Here is a 22,196-nt window from a genome sequence, read left to right on the forward strand (position 1 = left end):
TGTTTTTGCCTTGGCTGTGCTGTGCAGCTTTACATGGTATGCTTCAGAATCTTTGTAGATTTTCTTAAGTTGTACATGAAAGATTCTTTGCTAATGAGCATATTTTGTTTAGTCTAATTGATGCCACCTTCCCCCTATAGTGTTAAGTAACTTTTTTACTTAAAAACAGAATTAAAATTCAAGATTTGAAAGTATATTTGAAATATTTGGAACTTGATAGAGCTTTTTTATTAAAAATCTATTTTTAAAAATCTAGATATTATTTAAATCTGATTGTTGCTTCAGTACCATTGTAGTATATTAGCACTGTTGAAATTTTGTTCATTTCCAAAATTTAAGACTGTTCATGTTTGAGAAAGGGTGTTATGAAGCAATTCACTCGTGAAATATGAATATTTTTATACTAGTATAGTTGAGTTATATAGATACATATTAATAGGAAAGATAGATTGCAGTTTTATTAGCAACCTAAATTGAGAGCTTTAATTTGCTATTTAAAACTTATTCCTAGAGTGAACAACACCTTTTTTAAAAATACATTTTATATTGACATAATTAATGACTCCTGGGAAGTTGCAAAGGTAGTACAGGGAGACCCCGTGTGTCCCTTCATCGAGATTCCTTCAGTGGTTGACAACTTACCTGTAGTAGAATATCAGACCAGGATGTTGACACTGGTACAGTGTGTGCGCGTAAGGCTGTGTTATTTCATCTTGAGTGTGGGTTCCTGTCACCACCAACGCAGTCAAGGTGCAGAACTGTTGCACCACCGTGAGGATCTCCCTCACACTAGCCCAGTGGGCTCAGCCATCCCTCTGCTTCCAGCAGCCCTCACCTTGGGTAACCATGAATTTGTCTTCATTTCTATAAATTTGTCATTTCTGGAGTGTTATATAAATGAAACAAACCATTTATGACCTTGGGAGACTCGTTTTGTTTGTTTGTTTGTTTGTTTTTTTAGATGGAGTCTTGCTCTGTCACCCAGGCTGGAGTGCTATGGCGCGATCTCAGCTCACTGCAATTTCCACCTGCTGGGTTCAAGCAATTCTCCTGCCTCAGCCTCCTGAGTAACTGGGATTACAGGCACACGCCACCATACCCGGCTAATTTTTGTATTTTTGGTAGAGACAGGGTTTCACCATGCTGTTCAGGCTGGTCTCGAGCTCCTGACCTCATGATCCGCCCACCTCAAACTCCCTACCTTGCGATCCGCCTTGGCCTCCCAAGGTGCAGTGATTACAGGCGTAGCCACCGTGCCCCGCCCTTGCGATCCGCCTTGGCCTCCCAAGGTGCAGTGATTACAGGCGTAGCCACCGTGCCCCACCTAGAGACTCTTTCTGCTTAGCACAACACCCTGGAGATCCATCCAAGTTGTTGTATATGTCAATAGTTTGTTCCTTTTTTACTGCTAACTAGGATTTCATGGATGGATGTACCACAGCATATTTTAAACCATTCATCATTGTTGGTTGAAGTTTTTTGTTGTTTACAGGTTTTTGTTATAAATAAAACTGCTTTGAACAATTATGTACAGCTTTTTTGTGGACATAAGTTTTTATTTCTCCAGATCGATGTCCAGGAGTGAGGTTGCTGATTTTTATGGTCATTATATGCTTATTTTAAGACTGACAAACTCTTTTCCAGAGTTACAGTTTTGTTTTACATTCCCACCAGCAATGCCTGGGACATCTAGTTTTGCCACATTTGGCCGATGTTTGATGGAAGCGGTGCTTCCTCGTGGTTTGCGTGTGCCGTTCCGTTATGGCTGGCGACGCTGAGCACGTTCTTGCTGCATGTTTGCCATCCTCAGGACTCTAGTAAAGTGTCTTTTCATGTCTTTTACCCATTTTCTAATTGGATTTATTTTAAACTATTGACATTGAGAGTTCTTTATATATTCTACATAGGAGTCCTTTGTCAGATATGTGGCTTACAAATATTTTGTACTAGTTTGTAGTTTGTCTTTTCATCTTCTGCAAGGATCTTTACATATTCAAAGTATTTAATTTTATCGAAGTCCAATTGATTTTTTTTTTAATGGGTTGTTCCTTTGATGTCCTGTTTAGGAAGTCATCTTCCAGCCCTATGCCCTGAGGATTTCTTCTTGTGGTGGTTTTTTTTTTTTTTTGTCCTAAAAGTTTTACATTGAGATCTGTGGTCTGTTGTGAGTTAATTACTGTATAAGATGTAAGGTTCAGGTCAAGGCTTTGGGTTGTTGGGCTATGTATGTCCAAATGCTCTAGCGTCATTTATAGTGAAGACTCCATTCTCCATAAATTGCTTTTGTAAATGCATCAAAAGTAGTTGCCATACTTGTATGTTGGGGGGACTCTCTCTGGGTTCTTTATTTTGTTCCATTGATCTGTGTTTCTGTTCCTTCTTCAGTATCAAACAATCTTGATTACTGCAGCCATCTGGTAAGTCTTAAAATCTGGTGGGCTGATTTCTCCCATTTTTTCTTCCTTTTTCCCCCACATTGTTTTAGCTATTCTAAACAACTTTTAGCTGTTTTAAACAACTTTGCCTTTCTATACACATTTTAGAATAATCTTGCCTATATCTTTAAAGAAAGTCTTCATGGGACAATGATAGTCATGAAGTCTGCACCTGTTGGCATTTATGGGTGGCCGGGTTCTTCATTTGCTAGTCTGAGATAAAAAGGGCAAGATGAAAACAGGAAATCACCACTGTCCTTTCTTGATACCCGAGGAATTGAGCTGGACTGCACTTTTCCTCCTCTTGTAGAATCATCATCATTTTTAAAAATTTAATGTTCAGCATTTTTTGCTTTATTTAGGAAGAATAGGAAAGAGTACATCTGCTCTATCTTTCTGGAAGTAAACTTCCCTTAAAGGTTTTATTCATTTTCTGTTTTTTAAATTGGATCTTAAACTTTATTCTAGGAATTTTCACTGCATGAAGCTATAGTGTAATGGACTGCTGCATCACCATTGTCCCCTGGAAGACTGCTCATTAAATGGCCAGTCTTGTTTCATCCGTATGTCTCATTTGGATGAAATCCTGTGTATAATTTGATTGCATTAACAAATTCAGCATTTACAAATTACAACCACAATTCCATTATCATACCATAAACTATTGAACAAGGATTTCTTAGATTAACGCTTGGTAAGTCTCCTGGTTTCTGATTGTCTCACACACTTCTTACAGTTGATCTGTTCCAGTCAGGATGCGAGGGCCCTTCTCTTGCGCTTGGTACAGGTGTCTCTCAAATCTGTTTTCTTCTAAAACAATTCCTTCTCTTTCTTTGTTTTTTATTTGTTGAAAAAACAGGGTTATTGGACATAGAGAATATCTGATATTCTAGATTGTGTGAGTGCATACACAAAACAACCATGTTATTAATTAATACATTCCTTTATATCCTGTATTTTTGTTAACTGGTAGGTGGATCTAAAGGGTTGATCATACTCATTTTTGGTTTTCTTTTAGCTTTTCATTTTTTTGGTTAAAGAATACTATAGCAATGCTCCTGTATAGTCCTGTTTCTAACTCCAGGCAGATGTCTACATGTCTCTCTTTTAGTGATGAATAAATACAGGTGCTATCAACTGATCTTCCCAGTGTAAAGTTCTTCATCAGGCCAGGCGTGGTGGCTCACACCTGTAATCCCAGCACTTTGGGAGGCCGAGGTGGGTGGATCATGAGGTCAAGAGATCGAGACCATCCTGGCCAACATGGTGAAACCCTGTCTCTACTAAAAATACAAAAAAATTAGCTGGGCATGGTGGCACGCATCTGTAGTCCCAGCTACTCAGAAGGCTGAGGCAGGAGAATTGCTTGAACCTGGGAGGTGGAGGTTGCAGTGAGCCGAGATTGCGCCACTGCACTCCAGCCTGGCGACAGAGCGAGACTCTGTCTCAAAAAAAAAAAAAAAAGAAAAAAAAACATCAAAACTTTTGAAACCTCAAAAGTCACCTGGATGAATTCTCTCTGTGATTAAACTGTGAATTATGTTTTATATGCTGCTTTTTATTTTTTAGGAGTTTTTTAAAAGTTTGGTGTAATTTGGCTTTTTAATTATATAAAATGTATCTGGTTTTAAAGTGAACAGTATAAGATATATTCAAAAGGCCTAGCATCCATTCCTGTTCCCTTCCTGCCTCTATAGGTATTATACACACATACATGCGTACACAGATATATGTGCACACACACAGAAGCATTTGCATGCATACAGATACACTCACACACAGAGGCACACACATAGAAACACAGATTTGCATGCCCTCACATCTGTCACACAGATATGCATGCATGCGTACATAGGTACACGTGTGCACACAGATATGTTCACACACCAATATGCACACACACAAACACACAGATCCTCAGGTACTTGTTCACAGTTATACATGCATATTATACACAGATACCCATGTACACAAACATACACACAAGCACACACAAATACATATGTACACATGCATGTGCGCACACAGATATGCTTGTGCACACACAGCACACACAAGTTAGCCATGCACGCACACACACATATACATGCACACACACAGATACACACATAGATCCATATCCACACACAGATGAACATGCATGTATACAGTTATATATGCATAGAGATCTGTATGGACATACACAAATTCTCTCTCCTCCCTCCCTTGTTCTTAACTATAATGTGTTTTTCTATATATAATGTCCTGCACCTTGCTTTCTTTATTTCACAATCTATATCCTAGAGATCTTTCCATGACAGTGTATTGAGGTCATCTTGTTTGCTTTACTTTCTTCTCTCTGTATTGCCGTATGTGCTCTGTTTTATTCAGCTCGTCCTCTGTTTGTTCCCCTTTGTTTCACAACAGTCTTCTGTTATTATAAATAATGCTGCAAGGAGCAGCCTTGTGTGTATGTCATTTTGTGCTTTTGCTATTCCATCATTAGAATAGATTCTGAGAAGTGGGATGATAGCACGGCCAAAGAGTAGTGGATTTTCATAATAGAATATCTTAGCATGTTTGAAACTGGATAGGCCTGAGAGCATATGGTAACATTTACCTGGGTCTTAGCATTGTAGCTGTGCTTTTATGATTGAACATTTTTTATGATGGTAAATCTGGTATTTTATTAGCAAAATAATACTATACACTGTTGGATATTTTTGTGTATTTGTTATTTTGTTATTATCAAAACATACATTGAAAGTAGAAATGATCAATGCAGTTTTTCTAAAATAGAAGGCTGATTAATGTTAAACCTTAATAGGCAAGAACAGCAAATAGGAAATAAGTGATTTTAAAAAATATAATGGCCTACATCTTTTCATGAAACCTGTTTTGTGAATCAAGGAACATTGTGTAAAATAAAAGTTTTTAAGGAGTTTTGTTCCTGGGAATATCTAGATTGTTATTTCTTTGTCCTACTGTGCCCTGGAATTATTCTTTGATGGCACCTGTAGCTCAGGAAAAACCTTCTGTAACAATTCAAGAGTGGTAAATTTTTATTCTCTACTTCCAAGGTTCGTGTTTTATTCGAACTGATCAACTAGATGGTGAAACTGACTGGAAGCTGAAGGTGGCAGTGAGCTGCACGCAACGGCTGCCGGCTCTGGGGGTGAGCAGCACCAAGACTACTCCATCCTTTTATCTTCAGTGGTAGTTTCTAGGCTTCACGTATATTTCTGTTTATACCAGCTAATTTATTTAATGCATTGAGAATTTGTTTTATAATTTCTTTATTCCTCACGAAGGTTCATTGAAGAATTGTGCCAAAATAATTTCTGTGATGTCTTAGCACATAATCAGTTTTAGGTAATTGTGAATTTTCTTTGACACTTAGGTTTTCTTTCTCCTTCTGCTCACCTTCCTGCCCTTCCTCCCTCTCCTTGCCCCCTTCTCCCTCTTCCGCCTCCTCCTCCTCTTAATGTCCTTTTCCTTTTTCAATTTATTGTATTTTTTAAGTGATAGGTTGTCACTCTGTTGCCCAGACTGAAATACAGTAACATGATCATAGCTCACTGCAGCCTCAAACGCCTGGGCTCAAGTGATGCTCTCTTCACAGCCTCCTGAGTAGATGGGAGTACAGGTGCACACCACCACGCCCAGCCAGTTCTTAATTTTTTTTTTTGTAGAGATGGGGGTCTTGCTATGTTGCCCAGGCTGGTCTTGAACTCCTGGTCTCAAGCAATCCTCTCACCTTGGTCTTTCAAAGTGCTGGGATTACAGGTTTGAGCCACCATGCCCAGCGATAAATTTTTATTTCTTATTTGGCTGTTTGCTCCTCTCCTTTGCGATTTTGTATTGATATTTGCCAATTAAAAAGTACATACATGCTCGTGTGTGTAGAATCTTTCAAATCAGTAAAACCAGATATTCACAAATGAGTATCTGTTTTTAATTTTCACCTACTTAGGCACATAAAAGTGTTTTTCTTTCTTCTATTTTCTCTCTGTACCTCACATGGACTTCATTAGCCTTCAGGTCAGAAGCTCTATTTGAAAATTGTCCAAGCTGCTTCTCTGGATCAGGCTTCTCAGTCAAAGCCAGGCAGTGAAGTGCTGCTCAGATGATTTGTTTTCATGGGTTTTTAATTTTCAGTGTTCTATGATTGTTTACTTAAATTATCTAGGATACTATGCATAATTTATATGTTTAGAGTTATTACAACTTACATTTTTCCATGGTCAGTGAATGAAGGAAGGTAGGTTCTACTGGACCAACAGATAAGCAGATTGGAGAGGTTGGGCAGTTGACAGCTGCCTTTTACCTGCTTGGTGGTGGGTAGAGTCAACCAGGCAGCTATTAAATAGTGAAGTTATATGTCAGGGAGCAGCACCTCCTCACCTGAGGATGGGGCTGGGGTGTGTGTGCATGCGGCAGTTCCTGGATCACACAGTGTGGCTTTCAAAGGAGCTGCCAAACTGTTTTCCAGAGTGGCTGTGCCATTCCCTGTCCTCACCAGCACCGGATGAGTGACCCGGTTTCTCTGTGTCCTTGCCGCCTTCAATGTTGTCACCAGTTTTTATTGTAGTCATTCTGACGGATGTGCAGTGATATCTTATCGTGGCTTCAGTTTGCGTTTCTGTGATGGCCGGTTGTGTTGAACGTTGTTTTGTGTGCTTGTTTGCCATCTGCTTGTCCTCTTTGGTGATGTGTCCTGTTGACAGTCTCGGAGCAAAAGCATTCCGCCTTGATGTATAATGCTAGCTGCAGCTTGTTCAGGGAGTCTCTGTCAGGGTGAGGAAGTTCTTTCTAGTCTTAGTTTGCTGAGAGGTTTTATCATGAATGGGTGTTAGATTTTTCCAAAGCTTTTCTGTATCTGTAGGGATGATCATATGGATTTTCTCCTTTATCTATTAATATGATGGTATGTGGACTGATTTCATATGTGTTACACCAGCCTTTTATTACTGGCATAAACCTCACCTAGTAGTCATACTGCATGTCTTTTTATTATGTCACGGTATTTGATATGCTGATATTTTGTTAAGGATGTTTTGTGCTGATGTTCATGAAACATACGGATCTGTATTGCTTTTGTTTAATGTCTTTAGTTTGATATCTGGGGGTAGGCTGGCCTTATAATGAGTTGGGGAGTCTTTTTGCCTCCTGTAATTTTTAAAATAGTTGGCATAAAATTGGCGTTATTTATTTTTTAAATGTTGAACAAATTCACTTTTGGAACTATCTGATCCAAGAGATTACTTTTTGGGAAAACACTTGATTGTGAATTGAATTTCTTTGGTATAGAGTTAATCAGATTTTCTCTTCATTGGAAATTTGTGTTTTTCAGAGAATTGGTTCATTTCACGTAAGTTGACAACATTAATGGCATAAAGTTCATAATATTCCATTATTTTTTAGCCATTTTAGGATTCCTTCTTTCACTCCCAATATTGGTAGTTTATATCCTGTCTCTTTTATCGATCATTTCAAAGAACTTGTTTTTGGTTTCATTGATTATCTTCATTGTTTGTTCATTTTCTGTGTTATTAATTTCTGCTCTTTATTTCCTTCATTCTACATAGTTTATAATTTTTTTTGTTTCTTCCTCCTTAAGGTGGAAGTTAGACCTTTGATTTTATAACTTATTATTTTCTATTTATAAACTTTCAGAGCTGTAAACCTGTTTCCAAGCATTGTTTACCTGTGTCACACAAATTTTGATTTATTTAGTTAAAAATAATTAATAATTTAGTTAAAAAATCATTTTCATTTAGTTAAAAATATTTTCTAATTCCTTCATGATTCTTCTTTTCATCCTTGATTATTTGGAAATACACTGTTATTTGCTAAACAGTTGGGGATTTTCCCAATGTCTGGTAATTTATTGTTATTTAATTCTCTTATGGTCATGGAACATATTCTGTTCTATTTCAGTCCTTTCATATGTATTGAAACTTGTGATATGGCCCAGCATATGAACTCTCTGGGTCAGTATTCCATGTGAGCTTTAAAATAATGTTTGTTCTGCTATTGCCTGGATGTTCTGTAAATGTTCATTAGGTCAAGCTAATGGAAAGTGTTGTTTAAAAAAGTTTTATAGTTGTTTTCTACCATTCGTTCTCTGAATTACTGAAGAAGACTTTTAAGATCCCATACCTTTTGTAGATGGAACTATTTCTCCTTTTGGCTCTGTTACCTGTTTCCTGATCTACATTGAAGCACTGTTACTGGGTTCATACACTTTCAGAATTACTATATTTTGTTGAATTTGCCCTTTCATTATTCCTGGTAATATTCTTTGTTGAGACATCTATTTTGTTCTTTACTATTATAGTAATTTCAGCTTTTTTAAAATTAGTATTTACGTGGTTTATCTTCCATTAGTGTGTGTTTTATATATCTTTTTCTTTGAATTTAAAGTGTTTTTTAATGTAATAAAAGTAGGTACTGCTTTTTTTATTCTGAGAATTGCTGCATTTTTATTGTGTACATTTACGGTAATCGTTAATGTGGTTGAGCGGAAGTCAGTCATTTGACTCTGTAGGTTCTACTTATCCCATTTGTTTCTTTTCTTCATCTTTTGGTGTTGTGTTATATTTCCATTTGGCTAATTAGCTATGTACGTTAGTTCTGTTTTGTGTCATTATCATGTTTCCAATGGGTGTTTTTAACTTATCACAATATTTCTCCATGTCACTTACAGTGTAAGAGTTGTGCACAGTAGATGTCCATGGCTTCCTTCCCATCCTTTGTATTCATGTCAGCTGTCGTACTTCTACATATTATCAGCTGCACCGTGCATTACTGTTTTTTTTTTGTTCAAAGTTGTCAAGCATATTTTAAAGATAGTAAAAAATGAAAACAGTGTTTTCTGTTTACCCATGTGTTTACCTGTTCTGAGACTTCTCTTTCCTGTGTGTTGATCCAGGTTTCCATTTACTGCCAATTTCCTTTAGCCCTAAGAACTTCTTTCAATGTGTCTTGTAGTGAAATCTGCTAGAGATTGTCAGTTTTTGTTTGTTTGAAAATTGTCTTTATTTTGCCTTTTTCTTTTCTCATTTTTTTTTTTGAGACAGAGTCTCGCTCTGTCACAGAGGCTTAAGTGCAGTAGTGCAATCTCGACTCACTGCAGTCTCCACCTCCTGGGTTTAAGCAATTCTCCTGTCTCAGCTCCTAAGTAGCTGGGATTACAGGCATGTGCCACCACCACGCCCGGCTAATTTTTTTTTTTTTTTTTTTTAAGTGGAGACGGGGTTTCACCATGTTGGCCAGGCTGGTCTTGAACTCCTGACCTCAGATGATCCGCCCACCTCGGCCTCCCAAAGTGGGGGATTAAGGGTGTGAGCCATCACGCTGGGCCTATTTTGCCTTCACTTTTGAAGGATGTCTTGAAGTTTTCATTTATCTTTGCCTTTCAGAGCTTTGATTTCATCTTATGGCATCCATAGTCCTGAAAAGACGCTTACAGGCATTCTTACCCTGACTCCACTTTATCCTCTGTGCCTTTTTCTGTGGGCGTTTGGAAAGTCTTTCCTGTTTTGACTGGCTTTCAGGAATTTAAGTGTGATGATGCATTTTCATTTGTCTTGCTTGGGTTTGTTGGGCTTCTTGTATCTGGAGTTTCATGGTTTTTATCCAGTTTCAAGATTTTCAGCCTTTATTTTTCTTATCTTTCCTTCTGTCCAAACCCCTCTGAGACATGACCAACAGAATTAGTCTAACTACTAATATCAAGTAAATTAGTCTAACTACTCATATTAAAAAAGAGTAAGAACTTCAATGACATGGGAATATCAAGTGGTTAGATTCCCACATGCCATTGATGCTCTCTTACTCTTCTTTTTCTCAGCCTTTTTTTTCCTTCTGTAACTCAATTTTGATAGTATCTGTTGCTCTGTCATTAAATTCACTAACATTTATCTTTTTCAGTATCTAGTCTTCTGTTAAGCCCACCCAATGAATTTTGTTATTCTGAGTGTTGTAATCTCTGGATGTTTCATACGTTTCTCTCATTTTTGTTGTTTAAATACCTTTTCTATTCTTTCCTAATATGTATATGGCTTCATTGGACTATTTCAACGGTTTGTAATGCTTAATTCCATGTATGTTAAAACTCCTTTATCTCTGTCACTTTTGGGTATGTTTCTATTTAAATTTTTTGGCCCTTGTTATAGGCCCATACTTTCCTGCTTCTTTCCATATCTGGTAATTTTTTATTGTATGCTGAGTATATAAGTGTTACATTTAATGTCTGAGATTTTCATTTCTATCTTTAAAGCATCTCAATCTTTATTAAATTAGTTAAACAACTTGTGGGTCAACTCGATGTCTTCAAGGCTTGTCCTTAAACTTTGTTACAGGCCTAGAGGCTCCTTTATTGGAATGCTAATTAATCCTGTTGCTAGAGCATGATCCTGCCGGGATCCTGCTGATTGATATCTACTGAAATCCTTGCTGGTTCACAGGTGCCTCTGAACTCTGGCTAGTCAAAACTCAACTCTCCAACTCTGTGGTCTCTGCAGGTGGTTGGGGCTGGAGCTCTGTGGTTCTCCTCCGGCCGGACATACTCTTACCCTGTATGCTGTGTGTACTCACTTTCAGTAACACTTAGGTGGAACACTTCGCATATTTCTGCAATTCTTTTTCTTCCTTGCCCCTTTTCAGTATTTTGCAAATGCTAGCTGTCAGTTTCCTTGAATTCCGGTCTCAGTCTCCTAAATTCAGAACAGCTGCCTCCCTCTGCCTGGCTTCTGCTGTCTAAAGTGGTAAATCTCTTTACCTGGGCTTATGTGGGGCACATGGCTTTGTTTCTCCTCTCCCTGGGGCACTGTATCTAGTGTCTGAAAATAGATACTTTATAAATATTGTCCATTTTCCAGTTGTTTTCATGGGAGGACAAGTCTCATATTAGTTACCACAACATGACTTGTAGAAGCCCTTGATTAATTTTTAATGAAAAATATTAAGTTCCTTGTGGATGAAACAAACTGCATGACATTTCAAATTATAATTAAACTAAAACAAACAGTTATTTGTTTATTGAGAATTTGCTTGTTGGTAGGGATCTACCTGCTGGGAGGCCTGTGACTGCCCTGCAGAGCCTGGATGCCGGCCCTTCTGCCACCTTTAGATGTTCCTGCCCTCTCTTCAGGGGCATTCCTTTAAAAAAGAAGTGGACGTCAATTTTGAGTCCTGATTCTAATAGTAATGTGTGCATTGAAAATAATACACAAATCACAAAATAGAAAAAAACCTGCCAGTATGCATTGGCTATCAGAGCATTTTGGTATAAATCCTTTCTGACAGTACCTTCCCCTAGCCACATTCTTGCATGGTTGGATAATGCTGTATATTACTGTTTTTTCTAGTAGAATATTTATTCAACAATATGCTATGGGTCATCCTTTCATGTTAGGAATTGTGTATCCTTGCAAGTGTTTTATTAGCTGCATAGTTTCTGACAAATTATAGCTTCCATAGCTGACCTGATATTGGTAAATTTAAAAGTTATCATTTTGAAATTCTAGATTAAAAAAATAAGCATATTTCAAGAATTTTGATTATTTGGCCAAAATGCTTTTCAGAAGACTATGCAACTTATCTACTGTGTATTAATTAATCAATTAATCTTTCACTGTTTTCCGATCTGATAACTGTAACAATGGTATCCCATTTAAATTTACATTTGTTTAGTTTTTTAATGTGTGAGATTGAAGATAATTCTTACCTAAGAAAATGTATTTCTCATATTTTTATTTTCTAAGTCTGTTCATGTTATCTGCTAAAGTTTGTTAATAATTTTTTATTTTCCAATTTTTCTAAATACTTCGTTTATAGTTTCTGTTGCCCATATTAAAGTTCAGTGTATTTAGATAATGTGACCTACCAATATTTTTTTCAATGATTTCTGCTTTTTGGTTTTATGCTTTGACTATTTCTACTCATGATTATATTTTAAATAATTAGTTTTAAAATAATTCCTGCTTTCCATACAAAATCTGATTATCTACCATTTTTGGGGGGAGTATTTTTTTTTTAGTTTAAAGTTAAAAAAAAAAAAAAGAAAAACAGTAAGTTGCACCAGTACCATTCACTGAAGAACTTTTTTGTTAGATTTTTATTTTTGCACAAATTTAATATTGTCCCCATATGTTTATACAATTCTAATTTCTCAACATCAGGGTATCAGCGTATCTGTTTCTCCATAACTTTACCCAGTACACATTGCAAATATATTCTCCAATCTGTTTCTTAACTTCTGGCCTTATAATATCTACGCTATGTAAATATTTCAAATTTTATTTAGGTAAATATTTATATGTTTTCTTTTATTGTTTATATGTTTTTCTTTATGCATTTATAGGCTTTGTCTTGTACCAGGAGGCTGTTTGCCCACCAATATTCATTTATCATTTTAACCACTTTTAAATGTTTGTCAGTAGGTGGAATCGAAAAGTGATAGCCAAGTAATTTGCATTTACACTATTATAATTATTAAAATAGTTCCTACAGTTCCAGCTGATGCACAAAGACCTAGCAGAGGGAAGTTGAATCTTTCACTTAGTATGTGTGGCTAAAGAATTGTTTGAGAGTTAAGGTTAAGTAGGTTTTTTTGTTTGTTTGTTTGTTTTTTTAATTTCATGTTATGAGCTGAGCAGAATCGTGCGTCACTCCAGCCTGCATCTTCTGTGTCATCATTTCCCTCCTCAGCCCTTTCTCATCCTCGCTCTGCTTCCCAGGGTTTTCGACTTGCTTTTGGTTTTTTTTTATGTTGTGAAATAAGTCTGTTCTATTATCTTATTACTTGACATCTAGCTTATTGTTCTCATACTATTTATTAAGGTAAGTTTTATCATAGAGACATTCTTGCAGCCTATTGACTTTCTAATGTAATTGGAACTGATTGCTGGGTTAGTGCTCCTGTTTCATGGTTACATATTTCCTCCTTGTGTCCTTCTTTTTCTTGTGTACATACTCAAGTAATCTCTGCAGAACTAAAGGGATAATATGAGTCCTTAAATGACTGGAGGGGATTTTGGTTGGCTGTAACACTTGGACAAAAGCCCCACCCTCTGCATCCTCCTCCTGAAGAACCTTCCAAGAATTCTAGGGTCCCTGGCAGTAAGCAGCTTGGGAGCAAGTCACACTAAATGATAATTTTCTAACAGATTTAATTTTGCTAAGTGTAGTAGAAAAGAAAGTACAGAATCAAAACACTATATTAGAAAAAATTTGTCTGAAAAAAAAACCCAAAAAATCCAGCCAAGCAAGGATGTCGGTACATGTTTCCATTAACATACAATTCTGTACAAGCGATCAGCAGGTGATAGAGGTTAGCAGTGCAGGGATAGGCGGGCTGCATGGGGGCACGGGGATACTTTTGTGAGTAATGAAAATGTTCAGTATCTTGAGGTGGTGGTGGTCACAGGCATACACATATATCAAAACAAAATGGTACACTTTAAACGTGCAGTTATTGCATGGAAATCACACCTTATGAAGTAGTTACAGTTTTTCATACTGTTATCTATAACTTTGAGTAATGCTCTTTGCCATGATTATAGGAAGTGACATTTTATTATCTTCAATATTATAAGGATACTTTCTTTATTTTTATTAGTGACAGATATATACACATATAAATTCAAAAATATTTACAGAATTAAAATAAATAATTCGTACAATGCAACTTTAAAATTTTCGTGGCCAGTACACTTTGATACAGAGTCTGATTAAGGATTTTAGTGACATAACTATATGGTAAATGAAAACATTTTAATTTTTGCTGTTACCACACCACCAAAAAGCAGTATATCCTAGGAAAAAAGGAAGTTCAACTGAATATCTGATTCATTAATCAATGTTATATTTTAGCTTCACATAACTTGGCATATTAGGTATAGATCTTTTTTCTATAGAGAAGAAAGCTCTGATTTCATTATGGATATGGGCAAGGCAATTGAGTTTTTCATGTAATAGCTTATGCCCGTAATCATCCCTTATTCTGACATTCGTGTCTCTCGTGGTGTAGATCTGAGGGTCTTCTGTGTTGTGAGCTGTTTGTTGTATCACAGTTGTGTCACATCAGACTGTGTCCATGGTGACAGCCAGGCTGAGTAAACTTAGAGACCTAAGAACTCATCTGGAAGAGCTGAGGACACAGCCAAGAATAACCTTTGTCCATTCTGTTATATTCTCAGAGAATTAAAATTTCAGAGTCATGTAATAATAACTGTGCTGCAGAGCCTGTAATGGCAGGTGCAGTTTCTTGTGGCTTCATAGCTGTCTGGAGGCACAGTTTTCAGGCATTGTAGACATTTGGGAAATATGTTTCTGGCTTTTGTGATCAAACAAATTTATTAACAACCACAAGGCCACAGTAATTTTCAATAAATCATGACATGCTGATTTATTTCAAAAGATCCGTATAGCAGTAAACAATACCATTTACATTTAATTAGTTTTATTGAACGAAAGGCAATTTTATTTGTAATGAACCACATGTTATGATTAAGGATGTATTTTAATGACCTTTAAGTAATGCGAACAAGTGTTGGCCTTGACCTCACAGCAGAGGCTTTCCTCCATTATAGAAAACTTCAGAATGATTTTTAAATTATCGTGAAAAGCTTCGAATGATGTTCTCATTATTGTGCCATTTATTCAGTCATTTGATGTCTACTATACTAGATGAAATGCATTACTCTAAATGCTGATGTGTGTGTAGAAATGAGCTTGCCAGCCTGTTTTTTATTTTCATGTATCAAAAGGTAGTTTGAGGTATGAAAGTTTCATGTTTTGAAAATTACTGTGACAGTGTCATATTTAAATGATGAGTGATTCTCAGACTTGCCTTATCCCTGGAATCACTTGACTGCTTATTAAACATTCTAGTAGAAGTTTCATAATTCTCAAGTTACTAGAGAATATTTCTTTTCGTGTAAACTAGCTTAATTTAAATAAATTTTTGCTATTAATGGTACATAGTCTAAGCTACTGTAACAGTTGCACTGTGGTAAACTGGTATGTTCAACCTTTAGTCCACCCTTCCTGCAGCCTCTGTTCTTTAGAAATTTGGAAACGAGCCTGCACGTATTTTTCACAGTTTCTTGAAAGGTGTGTGAATTTGCTTTCACATTGAAAGTACTTTCACAGAGCTTGTAAGGCAGGAGTGAGGAGGAGGTATCTTTTTGCCTGTGTGTTCTCTGCTGACAGGTGTCCTCATGGGTCTGAGTTCCTGCTCCCGCTCTCCAGCTTTAGGGCTTGGGTGGGAGTGCACTATGTGCGTGGTGGTCTCCAAACCACGTGTCTCAGATGTGATCCTTGCCATAGTGCTTTCCTTGGATGGATATTTTGGTAACATTCTGAGAGTAGCTTTGGAGCTTCAGTCCTGAACTTCATCCTTTCACTGATTTGGGAAGCATCTTGTTCTGTGTATGAAATCACTTTCTGCTACACTGTCTAGGGTGGCTTCTGTTTCCTGTACTGAAATGTGACTGACACACCTTAAATCAAAACAGATTTTCACCCTCACAGTAGCCCAGGTGGGTGGTCAAAGGGTGATAGGGCAACTTTGTCATCTCTGATACGTGGTTTTGCAGGGTGGGTTCCAGTGACTGCCCCACCTCCACACTGTCCCACAGGGGAGGTTCGGAAGGAAAGGCCTGGTGAGTACTTGGACTCAAAGGGGCACATGTCCTTTCGCATGCTCTGCTGGCCAGAATCAGTTACACCTTTGATTTAAGGTGTGTCCTAACCAGCTGCAAAGAATGCTGAGAAATGCATTCTTTAAGTGAGAACCACCTACACATCTACAGCTCCGAAGTTCTATTTTTCAAAGGAAATGGGAAGAAAGATGGAAGGTGGTCTCTGCCGAGCCATTTCTTCATTTTGTTTCCCGTTGAGTGTCTGATTCCCCCTGTGCTGCTGCTGAATGGAGTGCACAAAACCATTCCAGCCGTTCTCAGAGGACTGTGCTGCCCTGAGAACAGGATGCTCCCTTTAGCATTGCTGTTATAATTCCCTGTTTCGTTAGCATCAGTTGTTTCCCATGCATTCTTCAAGGAACTCAGAGCAATTTACAAATTTGTATGGTAATGACTCACATAGATTAAAATAGAAAAATGAATGAAATATCAACAGAAAAATAGTAAATATGTCTTCTAGAAATGAAATATGCCATATCAATTTTAGGTGATCGAATCTTCTCTGTTAAAGATTTTTTTTTTAAGTGATTGAGCATGACTTACAACTCTCCAGTCCCTTTAAGAAGAGATCTGGCAGGCAAGAGTCCTGTGTAGAAAACATGAGGACGCCCTTTAGCTGTGCTACCCCTTTTCTGAAAGGATTATTGGAATGCATGTGTAGAATCAACAGGAAAGAGAAAGCCCGGTGCAAATGTAAAAGCCCAGCCCAGAGGAAGTAGGTGTTCCAGGAACAGAAGAGAATAAATTCAGACGTCTAATGTACTTGAAGAAATATGAGAGGATGTTACTAACAACCTAAATAAAACAAGCTATGAAAAAGGATCATGTGGAAAATAAGAGCTCTTAGAAATATATATGGTTGCTGAAATTTTAAAAAAGTAAATAAGAGTGGAAAATGAATTGTTCTGCGTCCCTCAGAATACAGGCCAAGGTTGGGAAATACAAATTGATGGTTACCAGTTTTAGCTCGGCCCTCGGTGCTCCCTGTAATCCTTGTTAGAAGTTATAATCAACTGTGGTTCCTCTTACTGATGACAGTGCTTTCAGACTTTTCCACTCTCCTTTGATTTCTGATCCACCTGTCTTTTCCTTCACCGGTAAAACCAGTTTGTCTTACCTTACATGGAAAAAGCATTCTATCAAATGGAAATTCCTTCAATATCCCATTAATAAATAAAGAACATTACCTCTGTTCTCCCATTTTGCTATAATTACAACAAAGAATCCTTCTAAGAATAATTATTTTATAGTTTTCAACTGAGCTTATCAAATTGTGCTTTTTAGAGACCTTGGTAGATGAGTAGTTTCTTCTCTCTTTTTCTAATCTTTCTCTTGGTTTCTTTCTGTTATCTCTTAAGGCCTTCAAGTGTACCTTGGCTTCTCAAGTCTTCCTTTAGATCTTTCTTCAATTTTACTGTAATCGAATATTTTTAGAATACTATTTTATCTCTTGGCTTTTTAGCTTTTTTTTTTTTTAGTTTGCAGTATTCTGTTAACTAAAATATGCCTTTAACTAGAGTTTTTTAACTAGTTACAGTATGCCTTTAACTAGAGTTTGCAATATGCCTTTAACTAAAAGTGTATTGTGAAAAGTAAAAATTGTACCATTTCACATAAAATACAAGAATTTTGTCCTTGAGGCCAGGCACGGTGGATCACGCCTGTAATCCCAGCACTTTGGGAGGCTGAGGCAGGTGGATCACAAGGTCAGGAGTTCGAGACCAGTCTGACCAACATGGTGAAACCCCATCTCTAATAAAAATATAAAAATCATCCGGGCGTGGTGGTGTGCACCTGTAATCCCAGCTATTCAGGAGACTGAGGCCAGAGAATCGCTTGAACCTGGGAGGCGGAGGTTGCAGTGAGCCGAGATCTTGCCGCTGCGCTCCAGCCTGGGCGACAGAGCGAGACTCCATCAAAAAAAAAAAAAAAAAAGATAATTTTGTCCTTGAATAGACCTGTTTCCCCCACCCACCCTTTGTACTATACATTCCCCTTGAAGAACACAGGGGTCAATTGTATCAATCCCCCACGCAGTCAAACATTTATGTGTAAACTTTTAACTCCCCCCAAATTTAACTGTTAATAGCCTACTGTTCACTGGAAACCTTGCCGATAACCTAAACAGTTGATTAACACATATTTTGGATGTCATATGTATTATATAGTGTGTCCTTACAATAAGGTAAGCTAGAGAAAAATTATTAAGAAAATCATACAGAAGAGAAAATACACTTATATAGTACAGTACTGTATTTTTTGATAGCACAAGTTGACATCACCTGTTTACAAGGTGAACTGTCTGTCTGAAATGGTGGGCAGCCACAGCTGCAGACTTTAATCCACCACACATACTGAGCAGCTCAGTTTTTTCTTGTAGTGTGATGACTTTTGTCTACTTTTTGAGAACATGTTCCAGCATCACTAGAAGCACTTCTTATTGGTCCCGTGGTATTATTCAAGGTTCACGCCGTGGTATTACGCCAAACACGATGGAAAACATGTGAGCACCATGAGCGAGCACTCGGTACTGTGATGCACAGGGTCCTGGAGCGGAGACGGCTCACACAGAGGCACAGGGTCCTGGAGCGGAGACGGCTCACGCAGAGGCCCAGGGTCCTGGAGCGGAGACGGCTCATGCAGAGGCACAGGGTCCTGGAGCGGAGACGGCTCACACAGAGGTCAGTGGTGCCGCACCGCATTTCCAGCAGACCCTTGCACGCACTCCCCGCAGCAGCAGCAGGAGGGGCTGCGACACGATTCCGGGAGCACAGTGTGTACTGCACTTAGTTCTATGCAGTTAGGGTTTGATACTGCATCTTCAGGATCATTTGCAAGTCACTCGGCTGCAGATGGTGTCATGATCTGTGTGTTTAGGTTTTATTTTAACTTTTTGTAATAGATTTGTGTATATTTTATAGTAGTAAGTGATATAATAGACTATGTCTACATACATTTTATGTTCTCATGTTATACCTAACTTTAAACATTTAAAAAAAAATTCTAGGGTATGTGGTGTATCTTCAAGGTTTTTCAAATTATCAACAAATCTCCAAAAGTTTTCTAACAGATTTATTGAAGAAAATTCATGTATAAGTGGACCTGCACGGTTCCATCCCATGTTGTTCAGGAGCTCAATGTACTTTTTAATATGTAGTATATCTACACATATCATAAACTGTTCCAGCCCTTTTTATTTATATATACACACACACACACACATACATATATTTTTGGCACAGAGTTTTGCTCTGTCACCCAGGCTGGAGTGCAGTGGTGCGATCTCGGCTCACTGCAACCTCTGCCTCCCGGGTTCAACCAGTTTTCTCCTGCTTTAGGCTCGTGAGTAGCTGGGACTACAGACGTGCAGCAGCTTGTGTGGTTAATTTTTGTATTTTTAGTAGAGACGGAGTTTCTCCATGAGGGCCAGGCTGCTCTCAAACTCCTGGCCTCATGTGATCCACCTGCCACGGCCTCCCAAAGTGCTGGGATTACAGGCATGAGCCACCGTGCCTGGCCCATTTTATTTATATTTTAAAGGAATTAAGATTAAAAACAGGATTTGGGTTTTTTTTTTTAATATTTACTTAGATATTTACTACTTTTGTTCCTTACCATTCCTTCTTGAAGGTATGAGTTTCTGCCTGATATTGTTTCCCTTAAAGCCTAAAGGACCTCTGCTGATATTCCTCTGGTGGATATCTGCTGGAATGGAGTTCTCATTTATCTGACAGTGTCTTTATTTCACCTGTATTCTTAAAGAATATTTTTGCTGGATATTGAATTCTGGCTTGACAAGTCTGCCCTCCACACCCTCCACCCCTCACTTTAAATATTTTGTTCCATTGTCTTCTGACTCCATTATTTATAATGAGAAATCAGTGGTATTTTGATAGTTCTTCTCTTGTGTATAATGTGTTATTTTTCTTTAGGTATTTTTGAGATTTTTTTTATTTTTGGTTTTTAGCAATTTGATTTTGATATTTTTAAATTTTATTTATGTGTTTAGGGGTTTTCTGGACATCCTGAATCTGTACATTTCTGGCTGACAGTAAATTTGGCATATTTTTAGTCATTATTTCTTCAAGTAGTTTTTGTTTTTTCATCCTCTCTCTGTCCACTCATTCTGAACCCCAGTTACATGCATGTTAGACTCCGCGATATTCCCTTCATGGTTCTATGACTGTATTCATGTTCAAAATAATTTTTTCCTGTGTCTTTTTGAATCATTATCTCTTGACCCGCGTTTAGATTCACCATCGTCTGTAATCTGTTAATCCCATCTAAAGAATTTATTGCAGACATTGCATTTTTTCAATTTTGGAATTTCCATGTGCTTCTCTGTTCCTAAATACACTTTCTCTTTCTTTGTTGTGATTTCCTACTTGCTTACTCGTTAGGAGCATGTTTTTCTTTAAGATGTGCTAAAGCTGCTTTGAAATTCTCATTTCTTAATGCTGAAGTTTGACCATCTCAGGGCCAGTCTTCACTGATCATGTTCTTTCTTGATTATGGACCTTGTGTTTTTGTTTCTTCATATGTTTAGAAATTTGGATCATCTCTTCATTTTTTTAAATGATTCATTGTAGAGAGGCAGGATTCAGGATTCTGTTAGGTTCTCCTGAAGAGTACTGGTTTTTTGTTTGGTTCTGTTTTAACTGGTAGCTAACTTGACTGAAGTCAAACGGTAGACTCTACCTTTCTGGCATTAGGGAGCTGCTGTGGTGTTCTCGGTTCCATTCGTTTAGTGGATATAGTTTAGGGCATGATAGGTTAGGTGTCAGAATGAGATCATACACAGATTCGGCCCCTTCTGAGGCACTCTCCTTTCTGAGCTTCCATTTCTTTCTCACTTTGCAGCTGCTGTGGTCACCCTAATCTCTTACCTCTGCTTCTTCATGTCTGGGAGTCTGGGAGGTTTCTGTTTGAGTTTTAGCAGCCATGACAGAACTTTATACACTCACACGTACAGAATGGAAATCAAAATTATAGAAATGGCAAACTCTGTGTGTTAAAGGGTCATGGGTTGGGGGGCGGGTCACAAGACCACCCGAAATTAGATGGTTTATTAGGAGGACTCCCAGGACTCAGCATATGATCCTCCCCCTGGCTGTGATTTATGACAGCAAAAGCATACAGCAGAGTCAGCAGCGAGAAGAGGCACTGGGGTGGCGTCCATTGGAGACCAGGCTCAGCCTTGCCTCTGGAGACTTTCTGATTTAACCTTTATGTGTAGCCAATGAATGAAGCAACCTAAACCCTATGTCTTTTCTGCTCTAAAATTAATGGTATGAAAGTAGCCATGATGTGTGTTTCGTGAAAGCTTTCCCATGTGATTGTATAAGTATGTGTCATGAGCATGTGATTCAGACACACAGGACAAGCATGTCTTCATGGCTGTAAGGAAGGCCACCCTTAGCTTATAGTGATCAGTGCCTGCTTGAATGAAAGCATGTAAACAGATCTAGGAATTTATTAAACTGTTTTATAAAACTTGTGAGGAATTGCGATGGTTCCTTATTTCCCCCTGAATACTTTGATACCCAGGTGACTTCAAGATACTCCTAAACAGGCTCCACCTCTACCATTGGAGCCCCCTGGACAGGCCCCGGGGCTGCCTGTTTTGAGTGTCTCCTGCCTGATTTTGACTCACACCTGCTGTTCAAGAGCACACCCTGTCAAGCTTAAAAATGGTTTCTTTCTTTATCTGACATTCTAATTTATAGTGTTGGCACACAAAAATCTAAGAAAATCAATGATCGCTTTTGGTAAATAATATATGAACAATATTAATCAGCAAATGAGAAATTTCCAAGTAATTTTACTAAACTATAACATTCTAATCGATTCAAATGTTCTGTATTCCAGGACCTTTTTTCTATCAGTGCTTATGTTTATGCTCAGAAACCACAAATGGACATTCACAGTTTCGAAGGCACATTTACCAGGGTAAGTTAAACCTGTTGTTCAATACAAATAGAGTTATTGTGTAAGTTAAAAGTAGCAAACCTTTGAGACAGTAATTCAATCAAGAATAAATTCAAACAGAAGTTTCAAACTAGGAAGGGAA

The 22,196-nt window shown here is 37.8% G+C and overlaps 1 protein-coding gene across 24 annotated transcripts in view; it reads left to right on the forward strand.

The window, feature by feature from the left end:
* The window catches only part of ATP9B (ATPase phospholipid transporting 9B (putative)), a 318,298-nt gene that overhangs the window by 98,188 nt on the left and 197,914 nt on the right, over positions 1-22,196 (forward strand). For 22 of the 24 annotated variants that reach the window (XR_010152083.1, XR_010152079.1, XR_010152080.1 and 19 more), the window contains 2 exons: positions 5,495-5,589; positions 21,995-22,075. Coding sequence is in view for 19 of the 24 variants with exons in the window: in XM_016933938.4 (XP_016789427.2) it covers positions 5,495-5,589; positions 21,995-22,075 (176 nt within the window). In the remaining 5 variants the exon portion in view is untranslated. The remainder of the gene's footprint in view (positions 1-5,494; positions 5,590-21,994; positions 22,076-22,196) is intronic. The other 2 variants (XM_054671811.2, XM_054671812.2) reach the window with 1 other exon arrangement.

The sequence above is a fragment of the Pan troglodytes genome, chromosome 17 (assembly GCF_028858775.2).
Source record: "Pan troglodytes isolate AG18354 chromosome 17, NHGRI_mPanTro3-v2.0_pri, whole genome shotgun sequence".
Classification (NCBI taxonomy): domain Eukaryota; kingdom Metazoa; phylum Chordata; class Mammalia; order Primates; family Hominidae; genus Pan; species Pan troglodytes.